The following is a 15,497-nucleotide window of genomic DNA, read 5'->3' as shown; positions in this document are numbered from 1 at the left end:
ACGCATTGCATAGCAGCCCCGTTATGCGCGCTTTCACTCCCACTTTCTCCATAAGTCTCAAGAATGTCCGCGTTCCGGCGCCAAACAAGTGCGAATAAGCTCCGGCGCGCTCGCGTCGAAAACATACGGAAATCTGTCAAGCGTGTAGGGAGCCACTCTGCGAATTTCTCATGAGCGCCGTTTGCGGTGCAGGCATTGTCCTGTCAGTCAGCTCTGGGTAGACGCGCCCGTTGCTCCCAGACTGATTTCGCGGACGAATAAATGACGGGTTGTTAACTATAGACGAAGCACCGTCGTAGCCCACGTTGCTGCCGCCGCGGCGCGGGTGGCGCGATCAACCGGCGTTCACTAAGCAACGTGGTTTTCTCCGTACTGACACGAGCGCCCAGCAAGCAAACCTCGAAGTCACACAAACTCACGCCGCTCGCGTTTCCTGGACAGGCTTCGTCCTACACACGTCCATGCCGCTAGAATCAGTGCTAAGTTGAAATGCGGGAAAAAGCACAAGAACAAATCGCAGAGGCCAGAGGTATATAGCCGCAGCCAGGTAGCTTGGTATAGCCGCTGCATGCTACGGCTGCTCCTGCAACCGACCCAGAATTCCTTTTTTTTTCTTTTCCATCACATCGTGGAGCGGGCTCGCCTGCATCAGTCTGTCTGTGCGAACGCAATCGTGATCTATAGTTCGGCGTTCGTTTTGGTCGGCCGATTTCGAAATTGCAGATTCGGCCGAGACCGTCAATCTCGGTCTTTTTTTAGAGGGCATTTCCGTTTTCTCCCCTCTTCTCGCACGGTTCCAGAAAGGAAGCGAGAAAAAGGAGAGAGCGGATGAAATGACGCGCATGATAGGAACTGCTACCTGCCCGCTATACATCTCCGGGTTCGTTTGTCGGTTGCATTCGGCGGTGTGCGAGACGTTGCCGAACGAGAATGCGGGCGCCTGCTGCCGCCGCAGTGACTCGCGTTCGAAGCGGGTTCCCTCTGATGACTGGAGATCCTCCCTGACAATGATGTCGAAAGCGCGGCTGCGCCAACCACCTTTCATCCGAGCGGCCCCCTATGCCAGGTCGGCATCTGGCACGGCGTCTGCGCGTTGCGAGACGAGCCTGACTCGTCTTCCAAACTATTAACCGAACGGGCCCGCCAGGTAGGCGGAAGTGGTTTAAGTTGGCGGAGGTAGTTTACCTAGGTGCTAGATAACAGGAGTCGGTGATGCGTCAATGCCAGCGCTGTGGCGCCGTTGTTACGCCAACAACGGCTGGACGAACAAACACGTGGACGAAAACTAAAAGAGACGGGGCGACGAGGGAGCGCTGTGGGTCTGCGCCGCACTGCCAGACGCATCGCTGCTTTCGATCAAACCCGTGTTTGCGAAAGTGCCGCACCGTAAGCCACAAAAAACCGCCCGGAAGGTTAGAGCGAAACTGTGCCAGGTTTCACGGGACGTTGCTGTGCTTCACAGTTGTTGCGTGGGGTCTTAGAACACTGACGTTTCCGCATGTCACAGCTATAAGTATAGTATACATGCGCTGTACACTTACCTTCTTGCGGGATATACGAAGGAGATCACTGATGGCGTTGCTATCCTGCTTCTACCGTTCACCAATCATTGTTATCTTAAATTGCGTAATGTGAAGAGGTACTGGTCTTGGACACAACAGCAAGTTTATTGTAAAGTAGTGTGAATCTAGATTCAGCACAAATCTGTAGCTTCACGCATAGAAACACATTTTCAAAAAGCCTCGATGACAAAGCTGATAAGGCATCAGCCCCAAAAACCGATAATTGACGATTGATGAGTTCTCGCTCTGAAGCAGGTGGTTACAACCACTTACAGCAAAATTTTCTGTGTCCTTCGTGAACTATCCGGGAACATCGCTATGCATGCATTGTCTCATTAGCTGGAATGTGTGCCCCCATCCTTGAATATTTATTGAATACATAAAAAGAGGCAAAATTTAATCGGCAGAAAAAGCATTATTTTTTTTAGCTTCGAGGGAGTTCTTTAATACATGGAGACTAAACAAGTAGTTTACCAATCGGTGAAAGTCGCGTAGGCCTCTCAAAAGGAAGTATTTAGACAGGTGTTATTTCATGCAGAGAAATGCATTGTTCACTTCGAATAGTTAACCAGAATACTTTGCTATTCACCTCATTATCTCGCAACGAAAAGTTTTCTGAGCATATAGCAGGAAGAGAAGTAAGAAGAAAGAGAAAGCAGGGTGGTTAACCAGCCATGCCTCCAGACTTTGTATAAGGATAAGAACAACAACAACTCTGCTCCTGGGGATGACCGTAATGGCAGTGGACTAGAAAACATCAGAAAAAGATGAGCGTATCGTTGTCACGGACGGTCAATGAAAGTGTTATAAAAAAGCGTATAACCACCGTAGCTGTACAAAGGCCCTTATTGAAGCCTGTAGCCCTTAAGTATATTGACGAAATGGTTTGGTGACCTTCCTAGTTCACATTACGCAACGGATTTTCTGAAGCGGAGGGAGTAGAATTTAGGTCGCGTGCTGACTCTGAGATTCTCAAACAGGAACAAAAATTCTACAAATCTTCAAAAGCGACTAATCGCAGTTCACAAAGCCATTTGAACAAGAGTAAACGGGGACCGCATGTCTACCGGTATATCGGATCTTTTCGCACGGAGTGGAGCACAACGTCTCTCATATTCGAAAGACTGTTTATGCGGTGCCATGCGATCCGGATGACATTAAGCACAGATATGCGAAAAGAATCAAAGCGTTGAAATGCCGTAAAGCCGAGGCCAATCTGTGAAGCTAACCCGCGAAGGCAGCGCAGCTTAATTAGCTGTAACTGAAAAGTTTGTCAAAATAGTTGCGGACAAAATAAAAAAAAGGCTATGATGCAAAAGATGAACTTTATTATATCTGATTCACTCGGAACCTCAAAACCACGGCACTACGCTTAAATTTTCTTCATTTGCATTAAGGGACTAGGTGTTCGTATCTGTGGCTCAATACCAGCTTAGTCGTAGGCCAGCGCTAGCCAGCGCTAAAACGATATCAGTGTGAGGATATTTAAATAAGCTATTTTTTTTGCCGTCATATCAGATTACCGTTTACGCTGGCATGTCTTGGGGGCACTGCGTTCAAGAGCACCGTGCTAATAGATTCTGTGTACGGGCTCTAGCGGAATTGCCGCCTCCAGACCACGGTGCATATTAACAAAAAAAAAAAAAGTTGTCAACGTTCATAAGGGACCTTTACCGCTAGAATAACTGTGACCCGATCGGAATGAAGCCATTTCAAGCGAAAAATAATGGCCAAAGATACAGCCTACGATGCAATTAAAGTGCCGTACAGAGTAGAGATGTGTTGAGGACGACACCGATCTGCGGCGCAAGCAAGATGCGGTGGCGCTGCCGTCGCCGTCTGGGTACGGCAGGGTAACGGCATGGTTAGCCCCCAATAAAAATACATGCAGATAAAAGTTTTCAAAGTGGTTTTCTTATTCCGCAGTGCGCCTGTGAGGTCTTCCCTTCGTTAACAAAGCCGAGTACATACCTGTACACAACGCGCGTGTATGAAGCCCCACTTCAAAGACGATCTATTTTCAAAACACTCCAATATTTCCGTGTCGGAGCTGCCCCGTGTGAGGACCGGGGAAGAGAACAATGCGTTCTAAAATATTTTCTTATTCCACAATACAGTTATGAAGGCGACGCTGGCGAGAACATTTAAGAAGAGCATGGAAAGTATGCAACGTCATTTCAAAGCTTGTCTTTGAAAAGAATTTTAAAGCGTCACGATAAACCTGCGTTGTGATCGAGGACATACCCCAAACAAGCATTATATCAGGTGAGTTGGTTAGTTGGTAACAGCATTATTGGTCATTTTCAAAGCCGAGGAAGGGGTATAAAAGGTATGTGGGGGATGGGGATCTGCACCATTTCTTAATGCGATGGTTAGTCCGTACACCTTTGTGTACGTACTAAGCGTCGCATTGTGGCCCAGGTGCAGGCTGTCCGTTATAATGCCAGGTTGGGGCTGCGTATCAGCTGCTCCCGCTGCTCCGTGCCATGTATGCCGAGCTTGTTCGTGGATAGCTGAGGGCACGCCCATAGCATCTGTTGCAAGTTTGCTCTGTTACTCAGTGTGTAGTACATACCTTCGCGTAACGATTGGGGTAAACGTGTGCGTATATTGTGGGCTGAGGATATGTGTTTGTCTGGATGCGACGCCAATCTTAGCTATGCAGTCTGGTGAGATATTTACAGCCAAGCGAAAGGCTTGCGTGTGTACTGCGTATGAAATCGTGCGCTCTTTGTTCAGAGCTCCCATGTGCATTTCGTCTTCATCTTCACACGTTCACATTTCAATTCCTGGATGACATTAGCTTTCACTACTCATTGGAAAGCACATTTATAACTGATTGTCTTGTTCACAATGCGCAGTTTTACTCTGGTGCGTATCTCACTTTCCAGAGCTTTTGACAGCAGACTTTTTGAACCGCTCCTTCCCTTCACTTTCCTTCACCGTGCTTGTCTTCTTCCAGCCTACTTCACCTCTGTCTACACGGGGCCGATTGAAGCACTTTCTCAAAATTGCAACCATTCCCTTTGCACCGAGACAAATCAGCACGCGTTGAGCAGATATCTCCAAATCTCTTGCTAGCGCTGCCTCTCGCCCGTCTTCCTGGCTGTACAAACACCAATCTAGCGCCATCTTCTCTTTTTTCCCAGATTTCCCGGAACACGTCTAATTCTCTTCACTCGCGAAGGCAAAGCAGCGGTGCGAACCACAGCCGATAAAATAAGGAGAGCAATTCTTCTTGGAGAATGCCTTCAGCCCATCGATTTGATTTCGTGCCCGCGTGCGCGACGCGTGTTTGATTTGCGGGGGTGTGTGTTCGAGGCGGAACTCACACGCACCAGTGTGTTGGCATTTGTGCACGGTGCGAGCCCGTTTCTCTCTGCGCGCGCTTTTTGGTCTGTTTGGCTATGCATGCGTGCACGTGCGCATCCTTTCCGAGCGTTTTGATACAACAGCAGAGACACTCAGTGGCTCCGCTCGCATCTCGGGCCGCTGGGTGTGCGTAGCTTTCGTACCCCTGACTTCCAGCGGCTGCATGCTCTCATTCCACGTGCTCTCTCCGCTGCCTTTCCTCGCCAATAAATTTCCACGACCCGCACTCGCACCGGGACGGCATCGCGGGCGAACCCGGCACGGAAATAGGCCCGCTGACACCCGTCCCCGCGACTGCCTTTGTGGGACGACGACGCGGCGTGTGCTGCTGCTGCTGCTGCCGCGGTACACACATGGCTCGCGTGTCTCGCGTGCCTCGCCACGATGACAGCTCGGAAAACACGCGCGCGTGCCGCTCGCGCACGAGGGCGAGGCTGACATCTTTCTCTCTTGCTCCTTTTTTTTATCATCTACCTCGCTTCTAGAAGGAAGCCACCCCCCCACCCCCCCTGTTCTTTATTTCCTTGCGTGTCAACAAATGGGCTGAAAAAACGCGCCTTAAAATTCTTCCCGCCTCTCGAGTTCCTTGAGATTGCTTGTTCTCTCTTTTTTTATGTAGTTGGTCGCTTTCAGTTGCGTTTTCGTTTCGGCCGCTTTGAACGCGGGCCAGCGAGCGCGGCAACGCCGGGAATGACGAGGTTACGCCACATCGCCGCAGAACGGCTTTTTGCGTTGACGCCTATGAAAACGCAGCGCTAGAGTAAACTGTGGGGGGTTTTAATTCGTTTGTAGCGGAAGCAGCTGCTGTCGACGTCGGCCGGCCTTGTTGCCCACGTATCCGGGATCTTGGAGAGTAATTTTGCTTATAGTTCCTGCGAGGTTTTAAGGGACTGGCTGACGCACGGTGAGCACTTATGATAGGGGGCTTCATAGAACCATTATTATCTGAGGAGGGCCAGGATAAGGCAACGGTTCTGCTTCAATTTTATTTCTTTTCATCCTTCACTCCTGGGTTAGCTGCCGCCATGCCCTTGTATCGCTGGGTTCATCTGCTCGGCACTGCAGAGGACAGCAGTGAAATAGATGGTAGTGAAATTAATTCTGATATTCTGCCGGACGAATCACGCACCTCTTCCAACCCATATTATTTCCCCATTTAGCTTACGTACGTAAAACACTCTCTGAGACTTTGTACTTGGCTAGGCAGTTGAATCGGTAGCCTCTACAAGTGCGCTCTTCTCGTATCTTCCAGAGCAGAACCACAGAACGCTACCTAAAGACTTTTTGACGACTTTGCGCCACAGCGGTGGTCTAGTGGCTTGAGCACCCGCCACGTATGCGGGAGGAGCGGGGTTTGGATTCGAGTGGAGCCAGGTACCCATCAGTGTTAAATGGGTACAAGCTTTTCCAAGGTCTGGTGCTAGGCTTCATTGGGGTGAAATGCTTGGGAAACCTTCAGCAGTCGATAACGTTTTGTGCCACGGCGCTCTTTGGCCACAGATGCCCTTGCGCCATAAAAATTCGTCATAATCGTCGCCGCATCATTACTCTCACCATCATTTTCACGACTCTGCGAACACATGGCTTTTAGACTGCAGCAACCACATGCAGAGTACCGTGCCTCAGCGGTCCCCGCATTACGGCCCTGCGACCCCGTGCCTCCCACAATCCAGGGTCAAGCATGCCGCTGGCCGTCGTGCTATTGCGAAAAGGTCACAACACCTCGGCAAACGACAAAAAAAAAAAAGAGCGCAAGCGTCACACCAGCAAATATCAGGGCATTTCGGCCCACCGATGTTTTTGTAACACCTGTTCGTGAAAACAACGGAGGAGTAAACAGTTTAGAAAAGCGTGAATGCGGTCGCAATGAGGGGAATGACCTCTTTTAGGCTCATGAAAGTATGCCTTTACATTTTCTCAAACTCCTGTCGCACAGGCCACGGCTTTCTTCGGGGCTCCAGTATAGATGTTTGCTGCTGAGCGAGCTCAGTGCCCGTCATCTTTCGTAGGCTGGCGCGGCGTCAGCTCTGCGCGTTGGTCGTCGGGTGGGCGTCGTCCGATACTCTTCCGGCTTACACGTCCTTCACCTGACGCGTCCCGGTCCCGTCGTACGCGACCTGCGTGCGCACTGGATGGGCCAGTGGCGTATACGCCTACCGCACGTGACACCCGTAGGCAGCGCCGATAAAGCGCCAGATAGCTCGCCTCTGCGTGCGCTTGGCGTAGAGCGTTTCCGGTAAGAAATAAATTTATCTTGACAACTCCGTACTGCATTTGTAGATGCGTCGTGACTTCCTTTCTTTTTTTTTTTTTTGTAGCTCTAGCTGCATGAATGACGGCCGGTTTCACGATGTTCAGCCTCGGCGCAGGTGCGCTCAGCTGCACCTGTGCACGAAGTAAGCACAGGTGCCGAGCCGGGGTAGAGGGGGTGTGCCACCACACAGCTCTCGAGATACCTCGATCCAGAGCCACGACAACACCCTCGCCTCTCCTGCCGTGGCTCGTCAATTGCCCGTGAGCGTGCCGTCCCGCGACCAGTCATTATTGTGCAAGAGGTAGTTTGCGCTATAGAACTCGCAGCATCTTTTATAGCTGTCTGGTGATTTCTGCTTTTATTTCTATAATAGGCGATGGACGACCTTAGTGTTCTCGTTCATTACAAACACCGATGACACATGCGGATACAGTTTGCACAAGAGGCTACACAATCGATTCTTTCAGTCATTGCCTTTAGCGTTTCAATCCTCAGAGTTGTCCATAACTTTCGTGAAAATAGGCAAATGTAAACGGAATTATCTTCCCGTGCTGACGTTGCTATGGCAACAGGACTGTGAGAATTGAGGATCCACTACCCTTTTTCTTGAGCTCATCTTGCAGTATGCTATTACTTATCACAAAGAACAAGTATATACAACGATAGAAGACAAAGCTAAGAAGCGTGATGCATAATGTCACCTGTTGCACATTTTCACGGATTTCACGAGACAGCAATGCATCCCGTCCTGACGAGCACAGCCTTGTATTTCATAGGTGGCAAGAAGGGTATAAGTTCACCCTGCTCCCCTAGCAGCGCTTCTTACAGGATACACAGAGACGTCACCAGATCGCTGTCTTGTTAGTTGGCTGAACACAGTATAATCACGGCGCTTTAGTAGGTTCGAGAAGGATATGCGCATGATGTTCTGAACAAAAAGATGAAGCTAAGGAACGCAGCCGTCACTCAACGCGTTAAACACAGTGCTCTACCGCGGAAAACCGTGTCGGCTGTTACCGTATTTACACGAGCAGTTTGTCGAGACGAATATAGGCCAACCCTCCGCCTTCACCGATCTGAAAGAAAAAAAAAGCTCGGCTCGTAAGCCTGGGACTCGTTCCCACTCCTTCTGAAATGGTAATTTCTTGAAAGGTGGTTGACTTTTACTAGCGTAAACGTGGTGAGAACCGACCTGTTCGGGATGCTACGTGCGATGTGTTACAAAAAGCAGTAGACCCAACGCATGCAAAAGTCTATGAAGACGGTACACACTACGGGATTTCAGTGAGTGCCTTTTCGTTCCTTGAGGCCACGACAAAAGAGAGAAATATTTCGGCCTTGCTTTGCACCGCTTTTCAGCGCCTTCGTTCCAGTATACCGCATTAGCCGGTGTACTAGATTCACGCTTGAGGAGAAAAGCTAAATCCACCAGCCACGTCCCTTGCACGTCCCATCCTCTCTCTGTTAAGGACTTCGTAAAAAGTGTTTGAAGAAGACCCGGCAGTGTATTCTTATGTTCGCAATAAACTAAGGACCTGAGTAATATGATCTAGAAGTCAGAATTATATGAAAATTTAAGCTTTCTTTCCGTAACTCTTGCGAGTAATCGTACAGAAATAGGGATCATTGCAATTGGATTGCATTGCATTTTGCTAGATTTCTCTCCTAGTGTTGTAATGACTCAGGCGACCTCCAGAAGCATGACAGCGTCTCGTACCGAAATCTAGAAGGCCAGGCCGCCCTCTTTTCCCAGTGCTCCTTGAAGCGTGTATTCCTATCTACGCGCTTGCAGGAGCCAGCAAGGAGAATTGCTCGCACAGGGCCCGTAACAAATATGCGCCATACCGAATCGGTAAGTCGCGCGCACCGTGCGAGATCTTTTCCATATGTATCCTTGCCTTGCACGCTAGACAAATACAATGTGGTACTTCGGACAGGAGCCCAAGATAAATTGCGACACAGTCGACTGATACGCTTAGCGTATACCTACACCGGTTCTACTCTTTCGTCCATTCTCCACGCGCCTCGGCTGATACGCATGTGAACAAAAAGCGCTCTCATGTCCGCTTGCATATGCGCTTTGTTCCACGCTCCAGCGCCTACCGTCTCTGCGAGTTAAGGCGACTATGTGGAGAGAGTGACCAGTGTTCACGAACATGGGCTCTCCTTGTCTCCTTATTCGCGCATCGTACAACGCCTCCCGCAAACCTTGTGTTTCTTCTTGCGCACGATAACCAGGGCTATAAAAAACAATAAAACTTCCTGAATTTTAACGTATAACCAAGGTATTTGTGCTTCCCCTATTACATAACGTGGAAAAGGATTGTTACCGCTCTATAATGCTAAAGGAAAATACGCGACACACTTGAAACGCTGCCATGCATAACGGCCGTTATAGAGCACTGCTAACTTTGGAATGACCACCCTGTATTTTAAGCGCTGTCGACTCTCCTTCTGTCTTCCTTTTCCGTAGGAAGCCCGCGACCGTTCTTGGCGCTTTTTTTTTTTCCTATCTTTAGACTCAAGGGCAACACTTAATTACGTTGCCGCTCGTTTCACTACTTTTTCCCCGTTCGGTAATAGCTAACCTTCAAGGATCGGTTTGGTTCCTTCCAGCACTTTGTTTCAACCGTCGTTAAGGAATCACGCTTGTAAGTCTGGATTCCTTTATGCGACAGGACGCCTACAAAACACAATTGCTTTGTCGCAGTTGAACCGAATCAGAACATTGAACTTTTATTGACAGTGTATGGCGGTCAGTAATCACTTGCGCCAGCCTTTAGCCTTTTATATCCAGCCTTTAACGGAGCCAGCTACTCTTTCCATCGTAATATAACGAACACTTAGACAAAAAATTGCCTACAAAGGAAAATGTCATCACAACTCCCGAGGGAATAGAGCGGGCCCCATCCAGTCCTTCCATATAAAAGATGTCTGCGCGCGAGTAGGTACCATACATATGTTACACAAGTCGTAATATCATGACATACAGCAGATCATGTCTACTTAAAAGGCTGGAGAATATTACACACACCAAAACAAGTTCATGATCACACTGAGTTTTCTTTACCGATTGTCAAGCATACAGCCAGTGCGGTTACTTTTATGAATAGCGGCGCCGTCTATAAACACAGGCAGAGCCCTATACTTCCAATCTCTTTCGGGGAGACGCTCTAACGTGCTCAACTTTGATCTGAGCTCGAGGTGCTGACGGTAATGTTCGCCTAACGCTGCGATGCTACCTGCGGTAAAGCTTTTCATTTAGTCTGGCCCTCGCGGTAACAGAACCAGCGGGCGAGCGACACTCAAAGCGAAGAGCGTCTCGGCGCTGTAGGCTTAACCACGCCAGTCGCTTCTCTCGTCGAACGGGTCGAGGCTTCCTTCCGGTTAGCTCGCGTGATTGACGTTCTAACGAGGATGCAGGCACGACACGCGCCGCCCGCGGCCGCCGACGAAAGCTTGGGGGCCCCTTCTTTATTCTCTACGTTTTTGTGGTTCGATGCACCCGGAAGAGCGCTTGGTTACAGCGGAAAAGAAACTCCGCCGTATTCCTTCTCTCAAAAGTTTTTTGTTCTAAGGGAACGGCCTTCTAAAAGAAGGAACGCCGTTTTGTCTCTAGAAAAAGAGCCGGCAGGATGCATTGCTTGGAAGCTTGTTACCTCGGCTGCAAGCCACTTCACTCGCACGGTCTGCTCCGACTTGTTGCCCGCTAACCCGAGTGTCACGCACCCAACTCATTCAACAAAAAGGAACGCATCGCTCTTGGCGGAGAATACTAATGACGGGCCACTAATGAACAGCACGCGACTTGTTGGCTGTCTCCAGCCGGATGAAATGCGGAACAGTTTAGGCGCGAAAAAAAGGGTGAGGCGCCGCGCGCGCTACCGTGACCGCCGTCTCGAAAGTCGGCGAACTGGTTGCGGTCTTAACCGTTCGAGAACGTTATGGTTGCGCTCCGATGATTCTAACGCTAGCAGCCTCGTTTTCACGTTGTTTGCGGTGGCACTCAGCCGTAACCTCACACCTGTGATTTGTTTGTGGACCCAATATTTTTTGTTTACTTTTTCATACCTCGGTCTGTTTTCATTAAAGGGAGACAGACAAACAGCAACAAAAAAAGTCATTGATCAGAAAATCACCTCCGTCATTCTCTCCTAGAGTGAAGATTGTGAAAAAAAAACTCTTAACACGTTAGCAACTCTTTCTTTTAAACAGCAAATCACGGTGCATCTTTTGTGAATCTTGGCGTTTTTTCAACAGATGTAGGAAATATTTTCAGGTCCTTTTTTTTTCCATTGTTGCGCATGCGACAACAAGAAAAAGCACAAAGTTGCACTCGCAGTCGCCGTAATGACTTCGTGGGGCGTCAGTGTAATTACAGGATGCATGCTTCCGAAGATCGAGCATCATCCGGACTGAAAGCATCTTTGCGGCTAGTACAATTGCTTTCGTCCCAAGACATTATTAACGTCACTTGACGTCTTAACAGAAAAGTAAGAGTACAAAAATCACGGAAATATTTTGAACTCATCCCGAACACATATCGATTGTAACATAGCATAAGCGCATGCAGTGAAGTGTGAAGTCTGCGAACACATTGAGACAGTACCTTAATATCAGTTTTTTTCTTTAGGAGCAATTCGAGCAACATGAACGAAAAATGGTATCTATGGGGTTTTTTGGAGTATGTTTTCGTTCAGAAGAAAGAGTATCTGGCTCTCATCATTTTTTTCGCTTCCCTAATTTTCTCTTTTTCTTTCGTTTCTATTAGATGAGGCTTAATCATCAAGGATGTGAAGCCCGCTAAAGTTCAGTCAAAGACAAATACAAATGATAGACTTTATTAATCCTTGGTTAGGCATTTCTCGCAGTCTCCGTGTCCAGGAGTGTAAGGTTATCTCAACTTAATTCGCGTAACAATCAGCAGAACAAAATACATCAACCTCGAATCTCACAAGCCCCATAAAACGTAATCAGACTGATACTCACCTCGTATCCTTAAAAGCAAACTTCCTCCCATGCCGTACAACCTACGTGCTGTGAGGCAGAAAAAACTTTCCCTACGGCCTTGGGTGAAAGCAGTTGTCTAACGAGTTGCTCTAAATATGTCACCATTTACACCCACTTTGAATGCATCATTGGTGTAGAAAGGAAAAGCAACTGGGAAGGGACTGGGGGACGCAAATACGTGCTGTCTCATATAATATCAGAGCGAACATGTGTGGAGGCACGATGACTGGTCGATTTCAATAACTGAAATAGAACTAAGAGTCGTCATGATGCGCCGGCTGTTTTCTTTTTTTGTGGATACTTTAAGGCTGCTAACAAGAATTCAGCGCTGAAAACAGACAACAAAATATACACAGCAATGATTCTGCTATATAGGTATTGATAGTGATGGATTACCTTTGCATGAGGTAATTCAAATTATAATTCCTTCTCAAGTCTGGCGTATGATGTGGAAAAAGGAGAAAGCACTAGCAAATGAAAATAATGCTTAGATTAAAGGGTTGACAGAAACGAAACAAACAAAACAGACGTTTGTACTTTGCACCCATGTCACTTAGAAACGCAGCAGTTAGCACAAAAGCAGCTAGACCACCGCGGACACTTTCATTTGGGAAAACAGCGCACACATGCCATGAATTGTAATACTCGAACCGGGACATAGATGGTTGATAATATACTCGCAGAATGAGGACTGCTAAGGATACGTGTAACTGCTTCAGGGGCCCACACACTTTTTAGACACAGTAGGCGCCACTTTTAATATTTCGCTACGCGTATACGATCTTACTTTTATAAATGTTAGGGCAGGTGACCATAACGATGAAAATCTTGATGGAACAAAAAAGAAATCACTGGATGAAGCTGCAAGAAAGAACGAATGTGTGGCCGGAACCATATGGCAACGATATGGCAACTTACCCAGCTAGAAGGCACGCCAGTAGGAAAATCCGTCGGGTCATTGTCACAAAACACTCCATGGCTGCAAGACCTGGGCGCCTAGACGCCGAAGGAGCACCACAAATCCGATTCAGTCTCGGGACGCAGGCAGCACTGCGTCGTAAGCCACTCTCTCTTTTTTTATGTTTTTTTTTTTAGCAAGGAACCGCGGTCAGTCAAACTCGCACCACCTCATACTGACACGGGGTCCACGTCGGCGGCACACAGTGGGTTATATACAAGGGGGGTAGTCCAGTCTTCACACCGAAGTCTCCAATCGCACCGGCAGCAGCACAGCAGCAGGGAACGGGGGATATGGACAGCGACCGTCCGACTGAACTCCAACCCCGTCTTGACTTTTCGGTTCGCCTCGGGCGGCCGTGAGTCGCGAGAAAGAATGAAACCGAAACCGCGGACGCCTTTTGGGCCACGAAACGGGCACGTCACCGAACCTTACGCACTCCGAGCGACAGGATTGGTCGTCACTGACCGTTTTATAACGGAACCCGCCACGTGACCCAAAACAAAGGAGAGGAGACGCGCCGCCAGACTCGATCCCCCCGCGCTGCACCGACCGCCGCAGCGGCACTCTCCTCGTTGCGACCCCCCTTTCCTCCTTCACTCGGGGCGAGAGTCTTTCCTTTTTCTTCTTCTTCTTCTTCCTCTTCGTTTTGAAGACCGAAAAGTAAAATAAGAACGAAGAAGAGAAAAAGAAAGCGCAGAGGCGTGTTTGACGGCTGTCTCGGCCGAGCCCTGGGTGGTTGCGCTTGCGGGCTGCGCCGGGAAACAAGAGCGGCGGCATGACGTCGCTCGCGCGCCTGAGCGAAGAAACCGCGGTGGTCGGAGCCTTGAAGCCTTTGGGGCTGAACCGAAGCTCGCACTTATCGAGCTCAGGTTCGGTGCGACGGCAAACAAAGTGCAGGTCTGTACGGAGGAAACTAAACTTGGCTCTACCTGTTTCTTTCTCATTTTTGGGATGACTCGTGTCAGACCACTGGCGATCTGAAGATAGCGGATGCACAACGGGCCTGTACACCATTTACTATTCTTGAAGCGCCGTCAAAACGCTCGAGGCATCACAATATACTGCCCTAACGTGATGCGAGCAGCTGCCAACTAACACGCCAGTCACCGGACGCAACATGTATGTTTAGCAGCCATCAAAGCCGCTTTACTATTAACACGTCAGTAGCGTTTTTCTTACTTTCTGACAGCGTTTTTACCAAACCATCACTTAGGCTGCGATGTTTTTGTTCGATGGGGATCACTTGTTCAGTGCTTGTGCCAGCTCGCTTTCAAAAAGAATGAAGAAAAAAAAAACTTGTCGAAGAACTATTTACTGTGGAGAAGAAGAAGAAGAACTGTACCTGTAAGCAACGCCTCTCTATGAGGGACAAGGAGCTGCTTGTAAGGCGGTGCCTCCGGACTCACTATCATGCTTCACAGCTGCATAACTAAGAAGAACAGAAACCTTTTTAAGGCGTGGCGGCTTTCATAGCAAAACTATGAGGCTCTAGGTTTCTGCCGTGTTCTGCGACCATGCACTGTCGTACCTCTAGGAGAAGGTGGTGGACGAGCCAGTATTTCACCTTTCAACCTCTGCTCGACGTCATTGTCTTCTTGCGTTTGTTTTTTGCGTATTTTGTGTTTGAACGCTTTATGAACGGTAACGTGAAAAATGCATGCCTGCTATCAGAGTGACGGGGCTTGACCCTTCAGTAGGCTTAGCTTAGTGACCGCCGATGCGATAACATCAGCAATTTCGGAGACCACTCCGCTCGTTACATTGTCTACGCGCAAGCTGCATTCAGGCTTGTCGGGACAGGGCGCACCGCAGACCGTGCATGCGGTAACAACGACGCTGATAGACCACGCATACCCGTTCACTAAATGCTCATTACCGGTATAGAGGATGCCGCAATGACTCCTCCTCATTTTTCTTGAGTGGTCTTGCTGAAGGAAGACATTTTCTTATTTCTTCTTTCTTGAACACATGGAGCCGATCGTGCATTTGCATTTCGAATTTTTGAGATCAGTTTAGTTTCATATATGCAGGTCTGATTACACAAAATTTCCAGTTTTAGCCTTAAATGTATCAACTGAAAGCAATGCACGCCACTGTATTGTTATATTTCACACCGCGTACGTGGATGTGAATGACTACCAAAGGCATAAGCAAGCCGCGATGACTCAATGGCTGTAGCCTTCTAGTGCGTCCCACGAATGCACACGTTTCCATATACGGCCGCGGCAGTTCTGTTTTGGTGGAAGTTAAATGCAAAATCAGCCGTGCGTAGATATTTCTGTGAGCTTTAGGACCAGAGGGCCCGAGTTAATATGACAACTCCTACATATTGTTACGG

At 48.6% G+C, this 15,497-nt stretch overlaps 1 protein-coding gene across 1 annotated transcript in view; it reads right to left on the bottom strand.

Moving 5' to 3' along the window:
- Positions 1-13,461, bottom strand: part of LOC149372782 (salivary peroxidase/catechol oxidase-like) — a 114,158-nt gene extending 100,697 nt beyond the window's left edge. The window contains exon 1 of the mRNA XM_089587368.1: positions 13,117-13,461. Within this exon, the coding sequence (XP_089443494.1) occupies positions 13,117-13,175 (59 nt within the window). The 5' untranslated portion in view covers positions 13,176-13,461. The remainder of the gene's footprint in view (positions 1-13,116) is intronic.
- Positions 13,462-15,497: the final 2,036 nt, after the last annotated feature.

Source organism: Amblyomma mixtum, chromosome 1 (assembly GCF_055824585.1).
Source record: "Amblyomma mixtum isolate Tamu chromosome 1, ASM5582458v1, whole genome shotgun sequence".
Lineage (NCBI taxonomy): Eukaryota > Metazoa > Arthropoda > Arachnida > Ixodida > Ixodidae > Amblyomma > Amblyomma mixtum.
The sequence above is the reverse complement of the archived record's forward strand: the minus strand, read 5'-3'. Positions and strand labels throughout refer to the sequence as shown.